General features: G+C 37.4%; 1 protein-coding gene across 2 annotated transcripts in view; it reads left to right on the plus strand.

The window, feature by feature from the left end:
- Positions 1-21,229, plus strand: part of CDC123 (cell division cycle 123) — a 72,134-nt gene extending 50,905 nt beyond the window's left edge. The window contains exons 8-13 of one of the 2 annotated variants that reach the window (XM_034644408.1): positions 6,089-6,164; positions 8,038-8,160; positions 9,550-9,578; positions 17,442-17,570; positions 20,261-20,398; positions 20,987-21,229. In XM_034644408.1, coding sequence (XP_034500299.1) covers positions 6,089-6,164; positions 8,038-8,160; positions 9,550-9,578; positions 17,442-17,570; positions 20,261-20,398; positions 20,987-21,013 — 522 coding nt within the window. In that variant the 3' untranslated portion in view covers positions 21,014-21,229. Of the gene's footprint in view, positions 1-6,088; positions 6,165-8,037; positions 8,161-9,549; positions 9,579-9,634; positions 9,664-17,441; positions 17,571-20,260; positions 20,399-20,986 lie in introns of both variants that reach the window. The other variant, XM_034644409.1, reaches the window with a different exon arrangement.
- Positions 21,230-21,416: the final 187 nt, after the last annotated feature.

Raw genomic sequence — 21,416 nt, forward strand, 5'->3', positions numbered from 1 at the left:
CCAGCGGTTTTTTTTTTTTTTTTTTTTTGAGAGAGTGTGCATGTGCACGGTGGGGAGGGGCAGAGGCTGAGAGAGACAAGCAGACTCCACAGTGAGTGTGGGGCTCAGTCTTAGAACTCTGAGATCATGACCTAGGCTGAAATCAAGAGTCGGACACTTAACCGACTGAGCCACCGAGGCACCCCTAACAGTAGCTCTAGAACCTCCATCCTTGCCGGTTTAGTGCTCTCCACTTACTTGATCTCTCACCTTTCAGAGCCTTGGTATCCTCATGTGATAAATTGATATTAATAGCACTTTCTCATAGGATTATTGGTGCCTGTTCATTAACACAGAAAAAACCCATTGTTTTTCAACAAAGCACATTGGGTGTACTTTTCTTTTTAATTCAGATTATATCTGTCCATGCCAAGTTGTTAGTAGGAATAAAGGTTCTTTTCTGAGAATCTCAGCCAACCAAATAAATTGGGATTGTTATTGTTTATAGTATAAATTACAAATGATTACAGAGAATTCCAACCTAATCAAATATTCAGGGGAATTGAAAAGCTTTTCAAACTCAGTTTTACTTGTAAATTGCTTAAGAGATCTTTAAAAGTATTTTTTGTTTTCTTTGCGTGGGTTTTTCTTTTTAATAAAAAGGTCTCTCGACTGCAAGTTTTGCTCACTCTTTAACTGTTGGTGTTCTGCAGGGTTCTGTCATCTGCCTGAGGTGATTGCTTCTGTTTACTTCCTCTGCTTTAGCTCTTATACCTCTGTGATTACATAACTTCAGATAATTGTCTTCAACTCCTCCTTCTCTTTGAGTTTCCTTATTTCTGGTTGCTTCTTAGACATCTCTGTGTGGTTCTCCCAGGATGTCTCCCACTCTCCATATACAAACATAATTCTCTCCCATCTTTCCCTCACCCCTGTCACCTGCTTTTCTCTCAGTCTCAGTGAATGGCATTCCCATCACTGTCCAGCCAGTCTTTTAAACTAGACCTCAGTCATCCCAGCCTCTTTCTCCTTCACCCCTCACTTTCAACAGGGTGCCAGGCAATATTGGCTTTGCCTCCTGAATAACTTTGTCTAGTGCCTTCCTCCTCCCCCACTCCTACTGCAGCAGCTAGACCTTTATCTCTCCTCAGGGCTATTGGATTGAACCTTCTAACTGGTCTCCCCGCCTCCCCTCCCAGCTGTCCAGTACCATTGCCACAGTGGTAGTCCTAAAGCCCTCACATGTTTAGGAACTTAGCTCCCCATTGTCTGTATAATAAAGTACAGCCTCCCTAGAGAGACAAGACCCTTCACAATCTGGATACTCCTCCTCATCCAAAATTTTTCTCCAATGTCGTCTTTTTTTTTTTTTTTTTAATTGGGGTATAGTTGACACAATGTTACATTAGTTTTGGGTGTAAAACATAGTGATTTAACAAGTCCATGTTTTACGGTACGCTCACCACAGGCGTAGCTGCCATCTGTCCCCATACAACACTCTCCCAGTGCCACTGACTGGATTGCCTATGCTGTGTCTTTTATCCCCATGACTTACTCATTCTTTAACTGGAAACATGTATCTCCCACCCTGCTTCACCCTTTTTGCCCATTCCCCCACTCCCTTCCCCTCTGGCAGCCACCAGTTTGTCCTCTGTATTTATGAGTCTATTTCTTATAAACATGAGTCTTTTTCTGCTTTTTGTTTGTTTAACATACCCATATCTTTATCCATTCATCTGTCGGTGGACACTTGGACTGCTTCCATATCTCGACTGTTATAAATAATGCTACAGTAAACATAGGGGTGCATAAATCTTTTTGAATTAATATTTTTGTTTTCTTTGGGTAAATACCCAGTAGTGGAATTGCTGGATCATATGGTAGTTGTACTTTTACTGTTTTGAGGAAACTCCATACATTTTTCCACGGCAGCTGCGCCAGTTTACATTCCCACCAACAATGCGCAAGGTCTGACCTCATCTTTCGGCTGTTCTCCTTGCGCTCTACACTCCATCCGCGCGAATCCGCGGTAGTTCTCTGGGTACAGCCTGACAGTTCTCATTTCTCTTCCTGCTTTAGTGCATGCTTCCCTTTGCCTTAAATGTGGACCCTTCCCTTCCTGTTGAATGAAGCCTTCTCAACTACCACCTCCCCTCCCCACCCCCCAGAGAGCTAATCGGTTTTTCCTTTGTGCTGTCAGAGTATTCTTATTTTTGCTCTCGGTGTTTTTAATTTCTTTGTCTACTTTTTAGGCTTTCCCCACCAGACTAACTTCCTAAAGAACAAGGGACTCTGGTCATTTTAACATTTCTGGTACCTAGCCAGTTCTAGGCATAGGGAGACATTTAACAAAGGTGGTTAGAAAATACATGAAAAATTGTTAATGAAGTGGAGGATTTTTAGAGGGGGAAACAGTAAATGTAAGGAATGAGTAGTTTATCAAATATTTTTTTAAATGGCATGCAGGGTAAGGATTGGATTAACTTTGTGTGGCTTTAGATGGTAGAGGTAATGTCAGCAGAGAAGTAGACCTCTGGTTTAGCCATAAAGAAGGCAATGAGAATTGTAGAACAGCAGCGCCATCCTGTCTTCATTTGGAATCTATATTTAGACAATCTGAGTTTTAGTCCTGGCTTGGTCACTAAATTTGGTTGTTTCTGGGTCTAAATTTCTTTGTTTTTTTGACAGAAAATGAAGATAATAGTAGCTTACTTGGTGGTTTTGAGGACTAGTGAAATACCATTTCGGGTGCCTCAGCTAACATCTGATGTTAATAGTGCTTAATAAATGTTCATCAGATTTGAATTAGCCTTCTAGTAAAACCTTACACATATCACATTGACTATAAGTAATGTGTGTACATAAACTGGCATGAAAAAAATTCAGTTGCCTTTTTTTCTCTTAAAGATTTATTCATTGTACTGATGATTCTCCAGATCCTTGTATAGAATATGAGGTAAGGATTTATTTTCTAAATCTTGAGATTGATAATCCTAGATGAAGATGTGTTGAAAATTGCTATCTAATCTTAAGCAAAATGAATAAAATTTTTTGGTTCAGTTTCTCTGGGAACCTAGAGCCATTGAATTTTTAAATTTATGAAAAATATATGTATAAGTAAATATATACACAGTATATACATACTATAGAATGTATGCATTTTGTAATAAATTCCTTATACCCATCATGTGGCTTAAGCTGGGTAGGCTTTTTAACCTGGTGTATGAAGAAAAAAAATCATCACATTTTACCATTTAGGCTCAGTGGACCTTTTTATTTTTTTACGTTGTTTACTCATTTTACAAATTACATAGAAGTTAGATTGAAAGGATACCGGAAAACATTTTTAGAAGTAGCAATAAGAGTTCAAACATAGCAAACCCAAATTTGTATTCTGTAGTTTCCTGGTTTGAAGTTATATGCTCCCCCCCACATACCCCTCCCTGAAATGGGCAGTGTTCTTGGACTCAAGTAACTACTCATCAGTTGTTATGAGTGAATCTGAAACATACTTTTCTTTTAAATCTTGATTCCAGGTTTCAGCTATATCCCTGATAGGCTCTTCCTCATCATTACTCCTGGTTCTTCTTGGACTTGGATTGTCAAAACGTAGTACTTTTGAAAACTTTGACAGCTCATAATTTGTTAAAGAGAGTGGTCATCCTGCTCCATAATTGCAAACCGCTTGGATTTTTGGATTTGTAACACCAACTAGAATTAGTCCAGTGGTCTTTTTAAAAAAAATTCTTCATTTAAAAAAAATTCATTGTTTGCTTTGTCACCTTTGTATACACTTTCAAAACTTACCCGCTGACTCACTCTATCAAGACATTTTTAATGTGTTGAATATATATTGGTATATCTTCTGTGATTATACCATGTTTGTAGAACAGTTAATTTACTGTTTACCAGGCCACCAAACTAGATCTTTTAGCACTTAGGATTGGGCTTTTTACATACCAGTTGTGAAGGGTTTTTTTGACTTAATAGCATAGTATGAGCATATCCCCAATCATTAAACATTTTTATAACATTCTTTATATGTATTTATTATATTCATATCATTTCACTGAACAAACATCTATTAAACACCTTCTGTGTCTTATCATTTGGTGCTGGAAAACACAAAATGACAAAGATTATTTCTCAAGTCTTGCCCCGAGGCATAATCTCTGTTTAGATGTCACCTTCTATCCCCAAGATTGATTTCACCATCAGTTTGCTCTTTTATTGCTTTTTTGGGAATATGCCATTATCATGTTAGTGCATAGGGTTTAAAACTCAGTTTTAAAAGCTCAGGAAAGTGATATTCTTAGAATAATTAAAATGAAAAGTTGCAAGCAGAATTCTATATATAGTCTTCTGTGTGTATTTAAAAAGATATATACATGTACTCTATGCTCATTTATTTGTAGATTATTTCTGGAAAGCTATGTGAGAAATTGACAGCACTGTTTACCTCTGAGGGGGAGGACAAAGGGACTGGATGGGTTGGGGAGGAGTTTTTACCCTTAGGTGTTTTTTCAATCAACGACACAATGTATGTGTTACCTGCCCAAAACATTGTTTCAATAAAGATTATGCAGATTTTCCAAAAAATTAATGTTAGTTTGCAACAATTGCTTATTTCTTTGTTGCTTAAATAAAAATTACTGTAGCCCTAAAATCTATATTTGCCAGTATTAGTTTTTAATAGATGATAACTGTGTACATTTTTAGTTTTTAGTTCTTCATTTAATTATTAGGTTCTTTTTAAAAAATACAGCACATGTAAATCTTGACTAAGAGCTTGCAACAGTGAAAATTGAAATCAGTGCATTTTAAAATCCTAGGCATATTTTAACAATATAAGTTTTTTTTTTTTTTTTAAAGAAAAGCAATTTACTATCAAAAGTTAAAAAGTGTAAGAAAATATGAGGAACTTACCACCTGGATATATCCTCAGTATTAGCATTTTGGCGTTTAACTTCCCTTTCCTGAGATAAGAGTGTGAGTGTGTGTGTGTGTGTGTGTGTGTGTATACTCTTCATAAAATACTTTGCATGCCATTTTTTTTCACTTACAGTGTATTTTTCCAGATCATTAACTTTTTTTTTAATATCAGGATTTTTAGTGGCCGTGTATCCTATATATTGACAGTTTTACTTAGTAACATTTTTTAAGCACCTGATAGGTATTATGCGCTTGTGCTTGGAACATAAAGATGAGAATAAGACCCAGTAGCTAGGAGGGAAGAGAGATTTGTTCAAATTATCATAGTATAACTTGGTATGTATGTGCATACTTAGAATGTTAGGTGCAAGAAACTGGGAGTACAGGGTTTGGGAAGGGAGGACACTGAGCCCACTGGCAGTTATTCCAGGAATGGGGCTTAGTGTAATTTAAGTTCCATCTCTTAAGTCTTAAAGGGCAAAGAAGTGTATGCCAGCATAAGGGAGGCTGGAGGCCCTGGCCACGTATTACAATTAATACTTCAGAAGAAGTAGGACTAGTTTTCTCCAAAGAACATTGTAAAAACATACAGAGAAGCATACGTTTGTCAACTATAGTATTTATAAAATTATAGCAATTTAGTAGTATATGAGAATTTGTACATAATAATTACGTATAGTAGTAGAACCCATTTATGAGTTGGGCCAGTGATAGAATTGTTTTACTTTAAAGTAGTGGCAAAATCATGGAAGGGTTATAGTGATTTTTAGTGATAAATTAATAATAATTTTATCAGAGTATTACACAATGGTACTAAGGTAGATAACTAGGATATCCTTTTATTTTTTGATATACTTAAAAGGGTGAAGAACATAAATAATTACAGGGCAACTGTACCCAATGATGATAGGATTCGACTTCATCATCCTTGGATTTGTGTATTACATCAGAACTCTCAGAATGATAAATAAAAGACAGAAGTGCTTTTTGTCATAAAGTATTTTAACAGCATTTCCCCCACTGACTGGACTAGTAAATCTGTCTCCTACATCTCATGATAAGAATGGTTTATGATGCCTTTTCTTCCAAACTATTTGATAATGGCAATGATTAAAATATACTCTTGGCATAAAATTGTCTGTTACATGGTTGTGTTACATTTTTCCTCTCTCTACAGCTTGTTCTTCGAAAATGGTGTGAATTAATTCCTGGGGCCGAGTTCCGATGTTTTGTCAAGGAAAATAAGCTTATTGGTGAGTTTTTTTATCCATTAAAAGAAGACAAGGTTTTTTTTTCTTTTTAAGTTTATTTATTTTACTTTTTTTTTTTTTAAGTAAACTCTACACCACACATGGGGCTTGAACTCACAACCCCAAGATCAAGAGTCATGTAATCCTCTGACTGAGCCAGCTAGGCATCCCTAAAGTTTATTTATTTTTAGTAATCTCTGCATCCAACGTGGGCCTCAAACTCATGACCCTGAGATCATGAGTCATATGTTGCTCCGACTGAGCCAGCCAGGCGCCCCAAGGAGACAAGCTTTTGATGGAAGTGAATTTCTAGTAATTAGGAGAGGGTCATAATCAGTTTTTATCTCAGATGTTACCTCTAGCCAATTGGTAGTGACTCTCTGGAATTTTCTATTGACAGTGCTCCTGAGGCCATACTCAATTTTCACAGAAAAGTATCTTGTCCATTAATCATGTCTGTCTGGCTTCTGGAGAGGAAAGTGATGATCTTGGCCATTCCCAGTTTAGGCTATGTATCATGTTACCTGCTTTCTCTTTGGGACTTTCCTAAGTATTACTAGCAACACACCACTTATTTTAAGCATCATAAAAAGCCAAGTTTTGGTATCTTTATTTCTATTTTTGGAGCAGTGTTTATTATTCTAGCAAGAGGAAATATGTGGGCAAATAAGTGCATTACTTAAAAAGCCACCCATTTTCTTCCTCTCAGATTATTTTGTTCGCTTTGATGTGCTCAAGTTAAATATTGAAGATAATCTGCTCTTTTTTTGTCCTTCTTGTTTTCCATGCAGTAAAAACTCACCTTCAGTAAAGAAAGGTGTGATTTGAATAGAATCACATCAGCACTATTTTTTACCATTTTTAAAAAATTTATTATGTAAAAAATTTTTAAAATTTTTTTATTACTATTTTTTTTTAGAGAGGTAAAGAGAGGCAGTCTTAAGCAGGCTCCATGCCCAGAGTGGAGCCGGATGCACAGCTCAGCCTCACAACCCTGAGATCATGACTTGAGCTAAAAACCAAGAGTTGGACGCTTAACCGACTGAGCCACCCAGGTGCCCCACACCAGCACTATTTAGTGAATGTGACGTTAACATCTGTTAACTTACCTAAAAGAAACTTGGGGTGTTTATCATATTGTAAGATATTCCTGGAGAAACTGCGGTACAAGTAGAGCTAAAGAAGGGAGTCGTATTGGCATTGATTAAGCAATTGGGTGGAAGCCCTTCTTTCAGAGCGGAAAACTTTCCTCGGCCTGGAGGAAGTTGAGGGAGTTTTTACAATAATCCCTTCAGTGTATTTGGAATAAAATCAGCAAGTCACTCTGAAGAAAGGAATGTTTACTTTTCCATGGCTTAAAACATCAGGCTTGTAAAGGCAGGGTAGCATGTGTGAACAGGAAAAATAGCCTATTTCTGTGAAATACAATATGAATTGGGAGACATGGAATATTTTAAGTTTCCCCCAAAAAAGTGGAAAAGAATACCAATTTGTAGAAAGTTTGTTGGAAAAAAATCAAAGGAGCAGCAGTTGACAATGTGTGCAGGTTTCAAATTGCTTCTTTCATTTTTTAAATTATAAACATATTTGTGACTGAGTTCTTTCTATTGTACTAAATAAAAATAACAACTATTTCTAAAGTAAGAATACATGACAATATGGAACTTAGGATATATCTGTCCATATGAATGGATAATTTTTTACAACTGATTAGTTTTTATCTATATAAAATGCTGGAATCATGTATTATGCACTATTCGTCTGATCAGTCTTCTGATCTATTTTAATGGTTCCCTCAAAAAGATGTTTAAATTACATTTTGGTGTTTTTGAAAAGAATGTTATATAATAATGGATAGAAAATATTTTCTTCTCAGGTATTTCTCAAAGGGACTATACACAGTACTATGATCATATTTCTAAACAAAAGGAAGAGATTTGCAGATGCATACAAGACTTTTTCAGGAAACACATACAGTACAAATTCTTGGATGAAGACTGTGAGTATTTTTTATTGACTCAGTGAAATGAAGTACATAATGTTACTGAACCTTATTTCATGGTGGTACAGATTTTTTTTTTTTTTTTTTAGAGAATTTATTTATTTATTTGGGAGGGAGAGCACCAGCGAGAGGAGGGGCAGAGGGAGAAACAAACTCCCCACTGAGCAGGGAGCCAGATGTGGGGCTCAATCCCAGGACCCTGAGATTATGACCGCAGCTAAGGCAGATGCTTAACTGACTGAGTCACTCAGGCACCCCGGTGGTGCAGATTTTAAAACTGGATTTGAAACACTGTATTTTAACCACTTTGCTCTGTTACTATTTGGTGTTGCTGATGGTTGGCATGTTAATTTTATCTTATTTTAATCAGTCACTTTTTAATACCAATGCAGGTATTTCTCTTATCATTTTAGATATTATTCATCTCAAAGGGTCTATCTACAGAGAACAAAATGCTTGTGTTTATTCAGACTAAAGTAGCTAGTTCACTGATCTGTCTTTCTAGGTTTTTTATTTGAATGGTTAGATAGTACCAGTTACAAGGTAAACATTTATGACTTGTTTTTAAGAAAGTATATTGTATATCAAAGAGTTTTCACGCATCCTAAAATCTACTCTGATTTCTATGTGCCAAACCTGGGTTCTATGGCAGATTTGATTTTAAAAAAGATAATCATGCCATAACCATAGCTAGATTTTATGCTTTCCTACTACAGATTTTACTGAAATCATTCCTCATCAAATGAGTTAAGTGATTGATGTTTTTTTCAGTAGTACATATAATTTGTTTATAATCGTAAATTCATTGAGATGTTGTATTTGAAGTTTTAAATACAATTGTCCTTTGAACAGCTCAGGTTTGAACTGCATGGTCCTTACATGTGGATTTTTTCCTGATACGTACAGTATGGGACTGTAAATATATTTTCCTTATGATTTTACTAATATTTTCTTTTCTCTACCTTTATTGTAAGAATACAGTATATAATACACAAAATATGTGTTAATTGACTGTTTATGTTACTGGTAAGGATTTGGGTCAACAGTAGGCTGTTAGTAGTTAAGTTTCAGGGAAGTAAAAACTTGAACACGAGTTTTCAAACTCTGCAGGGGAGTTAGCACCCCTAACCCGTGCATTGTTTAAGGATCAACTGTATAAAGGATTATGGCTGAGGGTAGAAAAAAGGAGAACAAAATCATATAAATGAAACATTGTAGGCTACCTTATCATGTTTAAAAATTTTGAGATTTAGAAGCATGAAGTTCTCAAGGTACTTATATTCTGCTATTTGAGTAACTAATAATAAGATTCATTTTAGTTTTCAAAAGGCTTAGATCATGAAAATAGTAGTTCATCAATAACTTTGAGTTTTTTCTCCTTTGCAGTTGTGTTCGATATATATAGAGACAGTAGGGTAAGTAACAACTACCTTTTTTTTTTTTTTTTTTTTTTTTAANTTCTCCTTTGCAGTTGTGTTCGATATATATAGAGACAGTAGGGTAAGTAACAACTACCTTTTTTTTTTTTTTTTTAAGATTTTACTTATTTATTTGACAGAGAGAGAGGCAGTGAGAGAGGGAACACAAGCAGGGGGAGTGGGAGAGAGAGAACCAGGCTTCCCACCAAGCAGGGAGCCCGATGTGGGGCTTGATCCCAGGACGCTGGGATCGTGACCTGAGCCAAACGCAGACACTTAACGACTGAGCCACCCAGGAGCCCCAGTAACAACTATTTGATATGCTTTAAAATCAGGGCTGGTCTTACAGAGTGTGTAGCCATTATGTATGTGAGGGCCCACTGCTCGAAAAATACTTTCTCAAACCAGCGAAGGTGTTTGAAAGTCACAGTGGTTAAGAATCTCCCTTAACATATATTTAACATTGGGAGACATAATATCTTNGGCTGGTCTTACTCTGTAAGACCCACTGCTCGAAAAATACTTTTCAAACCAGCAAAGGTGTTTGAAAGTCACAGTGGTTAAGAATCTCCCTTAACATATATTTAACATTGGGAGACATAATATCTTCAATAGTTTTGTGGATTAGGGTTTATTAATTTAACAGATGTCTAAATGGCTACTTTATGTCCTGCTTTCCACTTTTGTCAGGGGTCTGGGCCTGCTTAAAATAGTTCAATTTGCACACTTAAGTGTGGCCAGGAGTTTGTCTTTTGATATTTAGATAATTACCTTTAGTCAACTAAAAGATCCTTAGCATGATTGGAATCACATTTCTCTTTAGACTGAAGATGAGGATTCGCTTATTCTTTAAATCTTACAAGTGATGGAAACTTGTGTAATGAAAAAGAGAACAAAAACCTGTCTTCAGTAATCCTACAGCAGAGGTTTCATTATCAAGACATGCAATCTTTTAAAAAAAATTTGGGTCACTAAATGTCCTGTGATTAGTGCTTATTGACTTAGCTGTTGAGAAGACAGCAGGTGTGTGTTCTGAATATGTGACCATATGTTTTCCAAATGTTACCCACATTTTTCTCATTCCCTCTCCAAGCTCCTATCAGCCTCACTGTTGTGATGCTTGTGATACCCTTTGAATCATTTTTTGGACAAAAGGATATGGCCCATATGGTCATGTCCCAAAATAACTGTTAACTGTTGACTTTCCTCTTTTTAGCCAAAAGACACTTACTCTGTTTTTACCTCTGTGTCTTCAAGGGTGAGAATGTCTGTGAAGAGTTAGAGAGAGGAGTTATAAATTGAGAAGTGGTAAGGAAGAGGGGTGTTACTTTGCACTTTCAATCTAGTGGAAACAAACCTTAGAGAGAGGATGGGAAGCTGGTGTGTTGGAATGGATAGAAACTGGAGCTGATTGACAGGAGCCCAGGCTCTAGTCCTGGCTCTTCTTCTAACCAAGAGACACTGGCCACATCAGCCACTCACACAGCCAGCATTTATAGAGAGCCTGTACTGTCAGATGTCATGCTTCTAACAAAAGGCTTCCAACAAGATGATCTCCTGACCTACAAGGACCTTATCTTCGAAACTTAAACATTCCAGGGAATTGGTCTGGTTGTAAGTGGGATCAGATCAGCCAGTTAGTGAGTGAGTAAACCTAGCTTGTTACCCTAATGTGCAGCTTAGAAGAACTTTATTTGTATTTAACTCAGGTTATCCATATAACCCTGTGAGGTATGTGTTATTCTCATTTTATAGATATTAAAACTGAAGCAATTATATTTTAGTGCAGTTATATTTAATGGCATTTAAAAATTTGGAATTTGCCAAGGTCTCTCAATATTTCCCTGGACTATGTCCAGATCTGCTTTGATTCATTATTGCTGGCAGNTTTATAGATATTAAAACTGAAGCAATTATATTTTAGTGCAGTTATATTTAATGGCATTTAAAAATTAGGAATTTGCCAAGGTCTCTCAATATTTCCCTGGACTATGTCCAGATCTGCTTTGATTCATTATTGCTGGCAGGTCAGTGCAAATGTGTAATTTGGTGAAAGAGTTATATAAATGTCTTAAGTGAAGTTGGACATGTGCAGAAGTAATTACTGCTATTATCTAACAGAACTAAAAGTAGTTGTATGTTTTTAAAGTGAGAAACATGCCAGTATAAACATGCTGACAGTTGCTGAGAAGAGATTTAAACCATGATGTAAAATGGCACTCGTATCACTGTTTGTTAGGCACTTTGTTGAATATATGGTTTTATGACTGTTGTAGAAAACTCAGTCTTTATGGTGGTCTATCATATGCAATGGAACTGAAGTGTGTTTGAGTTTGGCAGTATTTTGATGTGTCTACTTTCCTATTGCAGCTGGGCGAGTTGACTCAGTGTTGATAGATTCTCACTGTTATATATGTCATAGATGGCCCACACATTCAGTAGGTCTGGGATGAGGCCTTGGTCTGTGTATTCTCTGGATCTCCTTAAGTGATGATAACACAACTAGAATTTAGAATAACTACTTTAGAGACTTGAAAAATTATTGCGGTCTCCTTATGTATTCTTTTAGTGATGGCTAGTGTTCTGTTACTAATTTCATTGCTGTAAGGACTAAAAATGTCTGGTCTTGAGTCTTTGATATTGTTGAGATTGGCTTTTCAACTTGTTCACTTTTTGTGACTGTTTTATGTGTGTTTGAAAAATTACAACTAATGTGTGAAGTGTTCTGTCGATGTTTGTTAGATTAAACTTGGTAATAATAATTGTGAAAATCTTTTTATCTTTTATGAGTGAAATGATGTCTGAGGAGACCTTCAAAATAATACAGATTGGGGGGAATGGGTGGGATATAGATGTAAAAGATTGGCTAGGGGTTCAACAAGATAATTGTTGAAACTGAGTGATAGGTATTTGGGGTTCTTTATATTTTGTCCACTTTGTATATGTTTAAAGTTTTCCATATAAAATTTTTTTTAACTTTAACAACCATGAAGAAAAAGGTCTGTATCTTCCCTAATTTTTGGTCTACTTAATTTATCAGTTACTGAACAAGATATGTTAAAATGTGAAATCTCCTGCTTTCGAATTCTGTCAGTTTTTGTGTTACATACTTTCAGGTTAAGGTCTTAGACAAGAGCATATGACCATAATGGTTTTGTTTTCCCAGTGAATTCTCATCATTAGGCAGTGACCATCTCTGTCTCTAAGACTGCTTTTGTGGTGTTTGCATTAATGTATGTTTTGTCTGGTATTAATAGTGTCACTACAGTTTTCTTTTGGTCTTAGAATTTACCTTTTTCATTCCTTTTATATTTAGCTGTTAGGTCTTAGGTGTGTGCATGTATCTTGTAAGTGGCATAACACATGAGTGTAGTTTGCATATATTGTATTTAATATAGTTTTACACCATCTTATCTTGAGTTTTCAATTTGCTTTTCTATGTTTTTGTTTTCTCCTTTCGTTTATATTACTGATTTTTCTTTATTCTTTCCATGCTACCCTTCCCCCCCAAAATTCTGAAGTTTTATTTTTTTCTTGTTATTTTGGTAGTTATCATTAAATATATTTTTTAAAGATTTTATTAATTTATCTGACAGAGACAGGAGAGAGGGAACACAAGCAGGAGGNAGGCACACAAGCAGGGGGAGTGGGAGAGGAAGAAGCAGGCTCCTAACGGAGGAGCCTGATGTGGGGCTCGATCCCANGGGAACACAAGCAGGAGGAGTGGGAGAGGAAGAAGCAGGCTCCTAACGGAGGAGCCTGATGTGGGGCTCGATCCCAGAACGCTGGGATCACGCCCTGAGCTGAAGGCAGACACTTAATGACTGCGCCACCGAGGCGCCCCCTAAGTATTTTTTTTTAATCATTAAATCATAATGTGGCTGTTTAAGTTCAAAAGTTAATCTCACTTCCTGTTGCCCTGANCTAAGTATTTTTTTTTTAATCATTAAATCATAATGTGGCTGTTTAAGTTCAAAAGTTAATCTCACTTCCTGTTGCCCTGATACAAGGACCTTGGAACAAATTCCCAGTGCCTGCTTACATCTTATGTGTGATTTCTGATTTTTACTTTGTATTTAATATCCCTAAATTAGTCATGACTGTTGCTTTTCACTTTCTTTGCTTACCAGTGCTTCTTACCACTGCTTTTTGGATCCAGTTTCTCTTCAGTAGTATATCCTTTAGTAGAAATTCCCTCAGCCATTGGCTGGAAAAGTTGTTTAGCTTTCAGGCTTAGCTGAGTATAGAATTTTTGGTTGACGAGTTCTGTTGTTTCAGCATACTGAAGACACTGCTCCATTNTTTACCAGTGCTTCTTACCACTGCTTTTTGGATCCAGTTTCTCTTCAGTAGTATATCCTTTTGTAGAAATTCCCTCAGCCATTGGCTGGAAAAGTTGTTTAGCTTTAGGCTTAGCTGAGTATAGAATTTTTGGTTGACGAGTTCTGTTGTTTCAGCATACTGAAGACACTGCTCCATTTTTGTTGGCGGGTTTTTTTTTGTTTCCTTTAGTCTTTTTTGAATACCTCCTAAGTCTAAGAATTCATTTCCTTCGTCAGTTGTAAAGAACTCTCAGCTATCTTTTCAAATGTTACCTCTTTCTGTCTTCTGTCTCCTTTGGAAATCTGTTAAGAGGAATGTTAGCGTGTCTCATTTTATCTTCATGTGTCTCAACTTCTTGTTTTTCACCTCCTTTCTGTCCTGTACACTGTTGTGTAATTTTCTCAGATACATCTTCTAGTTAACTAGTTCTCTTTCAGCAGTGTCCGATTGGATACATTTAGCTTTTCACTAAATTTAAGTTGTATTAGCTATATTTTTTCATATCTGTAGGGTCCATTTGGTAACTTCAGTTCTCTGTATTCTTTTTTTCATAGTATCTTATGTCTTAGGGTTTTGATTTCTTTTATTTTCAATCATTTTTTAAAAAGACTTATTTATTTATTTTAGAGTGTGCGAGCATGCTTGTGAGTGGGGGGAGGGGCAGGAGGAGAGGGACAGAGAGAACCCCAGGGACACTCCCTGCTGAGGTCACGACATGAGCTGAAATCAAGAGCCAGACACCCAACTGACTGAGCCACCCAGGCATCCCTATATTTTCAGTCTGAATTTTTTTGGTCAGAGTTTTTGAGACATAATTTACACAGAGTAAAATTAATCCTTTTTAGGGATTTTTGACAAATACATCCAGTTGTATAACCAACCTACAATGAACATGTAGAACTCCATCACTCCCCCAAATTTCCTCATGACCCTCCCTGCACTCTAGTGCCTGGCAAACAGTGCTCTGTAAAACCTACTGAGCTTTAAACTTTTTAGTTGAGAATATATTCACATTGCTCAAAAATTAAATCGATGTGAAAATATAGAAAGTCTTGCTCTTACCTCTGTAAGAGGTACTCCTACAAGTACACTTTTATTAGTTTTTAAAATATCCTTCCAGTATTTCTTGATGCAAAAACAAGCAATATATTTATCTTTTTCCATCTTTCGTACACAAGAGTTAGCATATGATATATACTCTGCATCTTGCTTTATACACATTTGTTTAAGACATTGTATTTTGGAGAGCTTTCTAGTTTCTTACAATGGTGTATTTCACTTTGTGGATATACTATATAGGTTGTTTAGCCATTTTCCTATTGATGAACACATAACTTATTTCTAGTCTTTTACAAACTGTACTGTGAACAGTTCTGTATACATGGGGTGTGTGTGTGTGTGTGCGCGCTCACGCGTGCGTGTGTGTCCTGGCCTGAGCTCTTTGAAGGAATAGATATTGTGTTATTGGTCATTATGCTTCANTGCGCACGCGTGCGTGTGTGTCCTGGCCTGAGCTCTTTGAAGGAATAGATATTGTGTTATTGGTCATTATGCTTCAATGCCTGGTAATATTTGGTGCCTAGAGATTTTTTGGGGCAGGTAGTGGGGTGGTTAGTTGGTTGATATCAGGAAGGTCAGTGTGACCACTCTTACCTGATGGATTGCCTAAAAACAGAATTTCTCAGGATGTCTTGTGCCTGAGATGTCACATAAAAAACATGTTAGAGCTATAAAATCCTCATCTTGATAGTTTCATGCCTGATTACAGCTGGTTTTTTTTCCTTTGTAAACTAGAGGATGCCTTCTGAACTACAGAACAAACTCTGCCAGTTATCAGTCCCAGCAGTGGTGATCTGTTTTTGTTTTGCTTGTTTTTTATAGTATCGCATATTTTTAGTTTATAGAGCTCAATATTCCTCTACTAACAAGTATGATAGGGTCCCCCCTCCCTTTTAGTAAAGAGGTGGTTTTATTGGTTATGAAAACTCAACTAGAAAGGGTTTGGAGGTTTGAAAATACCCATTGTGTTAAAGTAACATACAATATGTTAAAGACATCTTAGTAATCACCCCAAAACAAAGCTCATGTCACACAAAGAAGTTGATTAATGGCTGACATTATTTCACACAAACACTGTACAAGTGGTTGTGGAATCTATGTGAGAAAACAGCTCAGGTGGCAAGAGTTACCGCCTTTCTCCTGGTGGGTGGGGAGAGTATATAATAGGAAACTTAACAAAAAGTATGTGGTCCAAACTTCCTGTAATGGTTTTTGGCTACTTACTAGATGTTTCTCATGTTTGAAGCTAGTCCTGATAAGACATTTTCATCTTTCTTAAAATTGTCTTTTAACCCAGATGAGAAACAGTGCTAGAGATTAATAATGCCGGCTCAGCAATCTAGTTCCTTAGGTGGATATAATTTTATACACGCACATCTGATCAAGACATGATTACATATTTACCAAAAAAAATAATTATCAACCACAAAATGGTGCAATTTTATGAATGTTTCAGCGAGAAAAGTCAAGAGGAGCAAAGATAAAAGTTTCAAGGAANCACGCACATCTGATCAAGACATGATTACATATTTACCAAAAAAATTAATTATCAACTACAAAATGGTGCAATTTTATGAATGTTTCAGCGAGAAAAGTCAAGAGGAGCAAAGATAAAAGTTTCAAGGAAACATTTACTAAATGTCACATGTATCCCTGGGATCAAATGTGGCTTAAATTTCTTGGCAGGATTTCACAGATTCCCCGGGCCTGTTATATCAGTGCTCTGCTGCTTTATATACTAAGATGCACCTGATTCTAATCAAACTCAGTATAACTAGGTCAGAAGTATTCTTTCCCTGAGTCTAGACCCTATCAGATTGCCCACCAGTACTAAGAACAGTAGATAGAAATTTCTTTTAAAGATTGACATTTTTCATTTCCCCTTCATGTGACACAAGCTCTGTCATATAGACAAAGCAAATATTACATTAAGATTAAAAAAAACTGAGAATTTTCCTAGGCTTTTCTTTTTCTTTTTCTTTTTTTTTTCTTAAATGCCCCCTTTGCAGCAGCCTCTCAAGGGTGAGGAAGGTGCTCTCAGATCTGCTGGCTCTCCACTGCCTCCACCTGGCTTCCTCAGGCGAGATAATTGCAGACACCCTTGAAAGCATTCCAGTCATGCTATTTTGGGGGAATCATTCTGTGAGATTGTCCTTTCTCCTGCTTGGATTTTTGACTTAGAATCCTGTGTGATTTTAGGCAGGAGTTGGCATATCTGCCTTTGTCAGGGCTTTTCTTTCCTAGGTCCCTTCTCTGCATTCACTGGCAGACCTCCCTCTGGATCTGGCACTCCTTTCTTTACACAAGTGATCCTTTCTCACCTGGGACCTGGAGGAACTGTCTTTTGAAATAAATTACAGGATTTTTAAGATTATTGTTTGGGTAAAATAATATGAAGATGGTCTTTTGGATAAGACAGATGACAGACTTGTGTTTGTTTTTATTCCGAGCTTACTAATGTTTCTGTCTGTACTCTAGGGGAAGGTGTGGCTGATTGATTTTAATCCGTTTGGTGAAGTAACTGATTCACTGCTGTTTACTTGGGAAGAACTGATATCTGGAAGAAATTTAAAAGGTGATTTTAGTGAAGGAGATGCTCTGGAACAGGTAAGAGGATAAAAAAGAATTACATGAGACCTCATAATCCATTAAATAATTGCTCGCTTGTTCTTTAGGCATTAACGCAGATTTACTAATAGATACTCGCTCATGGAGGTGACCAAAAAGGGTTTGTGCATTGTGGTTCACCTGGAAGAATCTTGACCCTGGCTCAGGTCGTATGTTGACTCTGATCCTAACCCCAGGCTCCTGACCCCTGAGAGAGGAAAACCGTACAGGTGCCCAGCCTGGGGTCTTATCATAGTCATGACCCCATCAAGGGGGCTCTACTGCAGTGTTTCCCTCACCAGCTTTCTCTTCTACCCATGGTAGCCTTCCACACCTCTGTGTAACCCTTTAGACCTCCTTGCCCATCATCCCTGTCCTCCTCTCAGCAGATGATGCCACATCCTTCTTTATAGGAAGAGAATCTGCTAGTGCGAATCGTGTAATTGTCCTTGAACTTATGAGCGTCCCTCTGTTCCTCCTCCTCAGTCTAACAGTTCCACTTGCTCAGCGTGCTGTTCCTTACCATCTGTCTTGATACCTATGCTGCCCCTCACTCCTTCCTGTTTCCCCTTCTCTTCTTTTCCACCTGCCCTGTGTTCAGATATTTTCTGTCCAAAGAGACAAACCTCCTTCAGCCTCATGTCTTCAGCCAGCAACTCTGTCTCCTCACCTTCACAGCCAAACTTTATTTGAACAACACCTTTGTGTTGCCTTTTTCTGCTTGTAAAAGTATACATGCCCACTTTTAAAGAGCATTCTGAATTACCCGCAGTCCTACCACGTTGAGAACCGTGGTTTATATTTTCTGTATCGTATTTGGTATACATTTTGGTATGTATAACATGCCTATATACATACACAGACACTTTTTAAAATAAATGAGATTGTACTTCATATGTGTTATCTTTGTGTTTTTTTAATATCTTTAAAAAAATAGTTTTATTTTTACACAGTCATTAAAAAAAACAGAATTAGAGGCAAGACTTGAAGTCCTAGCACCTGGAAATTGCCATTCTTACCCCTTCAGTTACTATTATCCAGGCATGGTTCTATAATCTTATACACATGGATTTTCACACTCTTGGGATCATACTAGCTTCACTCACGGCATTACATGACCTGCGGTTTTGTAACTGCTCAGTAGCTGTACACCCTCCCAGCCGGCTTCCTCATACGGCCGCCTCTCCTGCCTGCTGCCTCTCGAGACCCTGTGCGCCCATCCACCCACTGCGGTTAGCCTCTGGTCCTGCCACTCCATGGAAACTGCTCTTGGCAAGGGCTCTGCCAGCTCTTGGCGAGTGCCAGTAGACAATGCTTGGCAGCATTTGAATGTGTTACCCTCTTCCGTATTTTCACCGCACATCTTCCCTTGGTTTCCGTGATAAAGGCTCCTGCCTTTTCTACAGAGTCATGTCCTGTCTGTCTCCCTGTCCTTACTCCTCTCTGTGGAGACTTGGCTTTTCCTCTGGTTCTCGCAGCTACAAAGCCTTGCCTTGGGATGTTTGCCCTGGTTGTGTCCACTGCCTTCCAAGCCGTGCCCAGTCCCAGTCTGAGTTCCCAGACCTCATGGGGCTGCTTTCATCATAGTTTTCAGTGCACATGTTCCCTCCTCGGCAAGGTATTACCTGACTACCCCTGTGAAGTTGCCTGTGTTTTTCTTCCCTTCCTATGGCACCCTTTTGTTGTGTTTTTATAACACCTGTGACTGTCTGAAATGATCTTGCTGTTGGCTCTCTGCCAGTCTGGTTTAACAGTTGATCTCCTATACCTACAACAAGGTCAGTGCAAAGTGGGTATTTCCTAAGTATTTGTCAGATGATGGGTCTGTCATAAGATATGGCCTGCTTTCTAGGGCTCTGCGGTCCTGTTCCATTCAAGTTCTTGGCCTGTCTCCATCTGCTGGACACCATCCATCCCTCATCTAGATACCTGCCACCCATGAAGTCCAAACCCAAGGCCTTCTGTCTCTGAAATCCTTTTTGGCCCAAGGCAACATGTAAATATTAAATGCAAGGCTCTAAGCAAGTACATTGAAGAATGTGAAGACTTGTTAAATATGATACTCAAATTTGCAGTTTTCCATAGGTGCTGAGAGAGATNTCTAAGCAAGTACATTGAAGAATGTGAAGACTTGTTAAATATGATACTCAAATTTGCAGTTTTCCATAGGTGCTGAGAGAGATAAACAAATACGTAAGTTGAGTGAGTAAGAGAAGCACAAAAGTGTTAGGAATTCATAGCACTTCCTAGCCCTCACTTGCCTTGCCTTAACTTTATTCTCTAGGGCAGTACTTCCCAACTGTGCACCTGTAGAAAATGATAATATTGATAAAGCACTCTCACCTGCATGAGATTGCTCAAGGCCAGAGAGAACTAGCCATAGGCCTCGGGCCCATTCAAGGACTAAGGTACCCATAACCCATCGCAGTGCATAGTGGCTGGTAGCATTTAGGGATTGACCATAGTTCTCCATGAGGACACTGTTTTCAGGTACTGTAAATTTATTTTCCAGTGAACATGTGGAAATATTCTTAGAATCTTGATGTTTCTTTTACTTCAGAATCTTTTCTTCCTTACCTAGTACAGACGGGAACAAAAAATTGAAATCGTTATACTAGTATCTTTTTCACTTTGAAGAATAGACTTAAAAAGATAACTTCTTACAGACTTTCCTTTTTTCCTTTGTAAAGGATTCTCCAGCTTTCCGTTGCACAAACAGTGAAGTGACAGTTCAACCCAGTCCCTATCTGAGTTACCGACTTCCCAAGGACTTCGTAGACCTGTCTACTGGGGAGGATGCTCACAAACTCATAGATTTTCTTAAACTGGTAAAGTATATGTGTACTTAGTACACATATGTGTATACCTTTGTTTTCAAATTGACTTTGTAATATTTCACTGTACTAATATACTGTCTAGATTTTATTTGGTTAGGTCATTTTATAATGAAATATTAAGTAATATAAGTAAGCTGAGGAATTAATTTATTGCTTAGAATGATAGAAAATGTGTTTTATGATGTTTATGCTTTTTGAATAATTTTCACAATACTTGTGCTTTTGAAGAAAGTCTGTATATTGTTTGTTATAGAGTTAAGAGAAGATCCAGCTCTCTGCTGTATTATTTAGGGGGAATGTGTGTATTTGTACTTTTGTGTGTGTGTTTCTTTGTGGGAATATTTGCACAAATGGAAGAAAGAGAAGTATTCAAATACCTGAGGATAATGTGCCCGGGAGCCAAAGTGATAAACTTGTCTGATGAATTTGTTAAGGCATGTTTTTCCATGATGATTTTCAACCATATCTGTTGCCAAGGCCTCTAGAAAATTATACTTGCTGACAGAAAAAGTGATCTTGGCTGAACAAATATCCCAACTAGAATGTGCTATTTTAACGTATCTTGGTTTCCTTTGACAGAAGAGAAATCAGCAAGAGGACGACTGATTAGAGTGCCAGAGTTAAGTCCGAGGTAAAGAGGAAACCACCTTGGCATCAGGAGGCTTCTCTGAGCTCACAACTTCCTGTTACCCCACTTGGGTTGGGGTGGGAGGCAGAGTGAAATCAATAGCTTTTTATATCCATGTATATTAAGCTGGAAAAAAATGGAGGGACTTTGCTACTTGTAAAAATAAATAATAAATAGATCTTAAATATAGGAAACCATATTGTTCTGATGATAAAATACCTTCTCTGAAATACCTCACTCTTTTGGCTCAGTCTGTTGAGATTTATATATGTTTTCTTGTGCTCTTTATCTGTGTTTCTTGTGCTACCTATCGGGTAGATGGGCAGATAAATATTTGTTATACAGAAGTGGGTTCTTTTTTATTTTTTTTTATTTTTTATT

Source organism: Ailuropoda melanoleuca, chromosome 15 (genome assembly GCF_002007445.2).
Source record: "Ailuropoda melanoleuca isolate Jingjing chromosome 15, ASM200744v2, whole genome shotgun sequence".
NCBI lineage: Eukaryota > Metazoa > Chordata > Mammalia > Carnivora > Ursidae > Ailuropoda > Ailuropoda melanoleuca.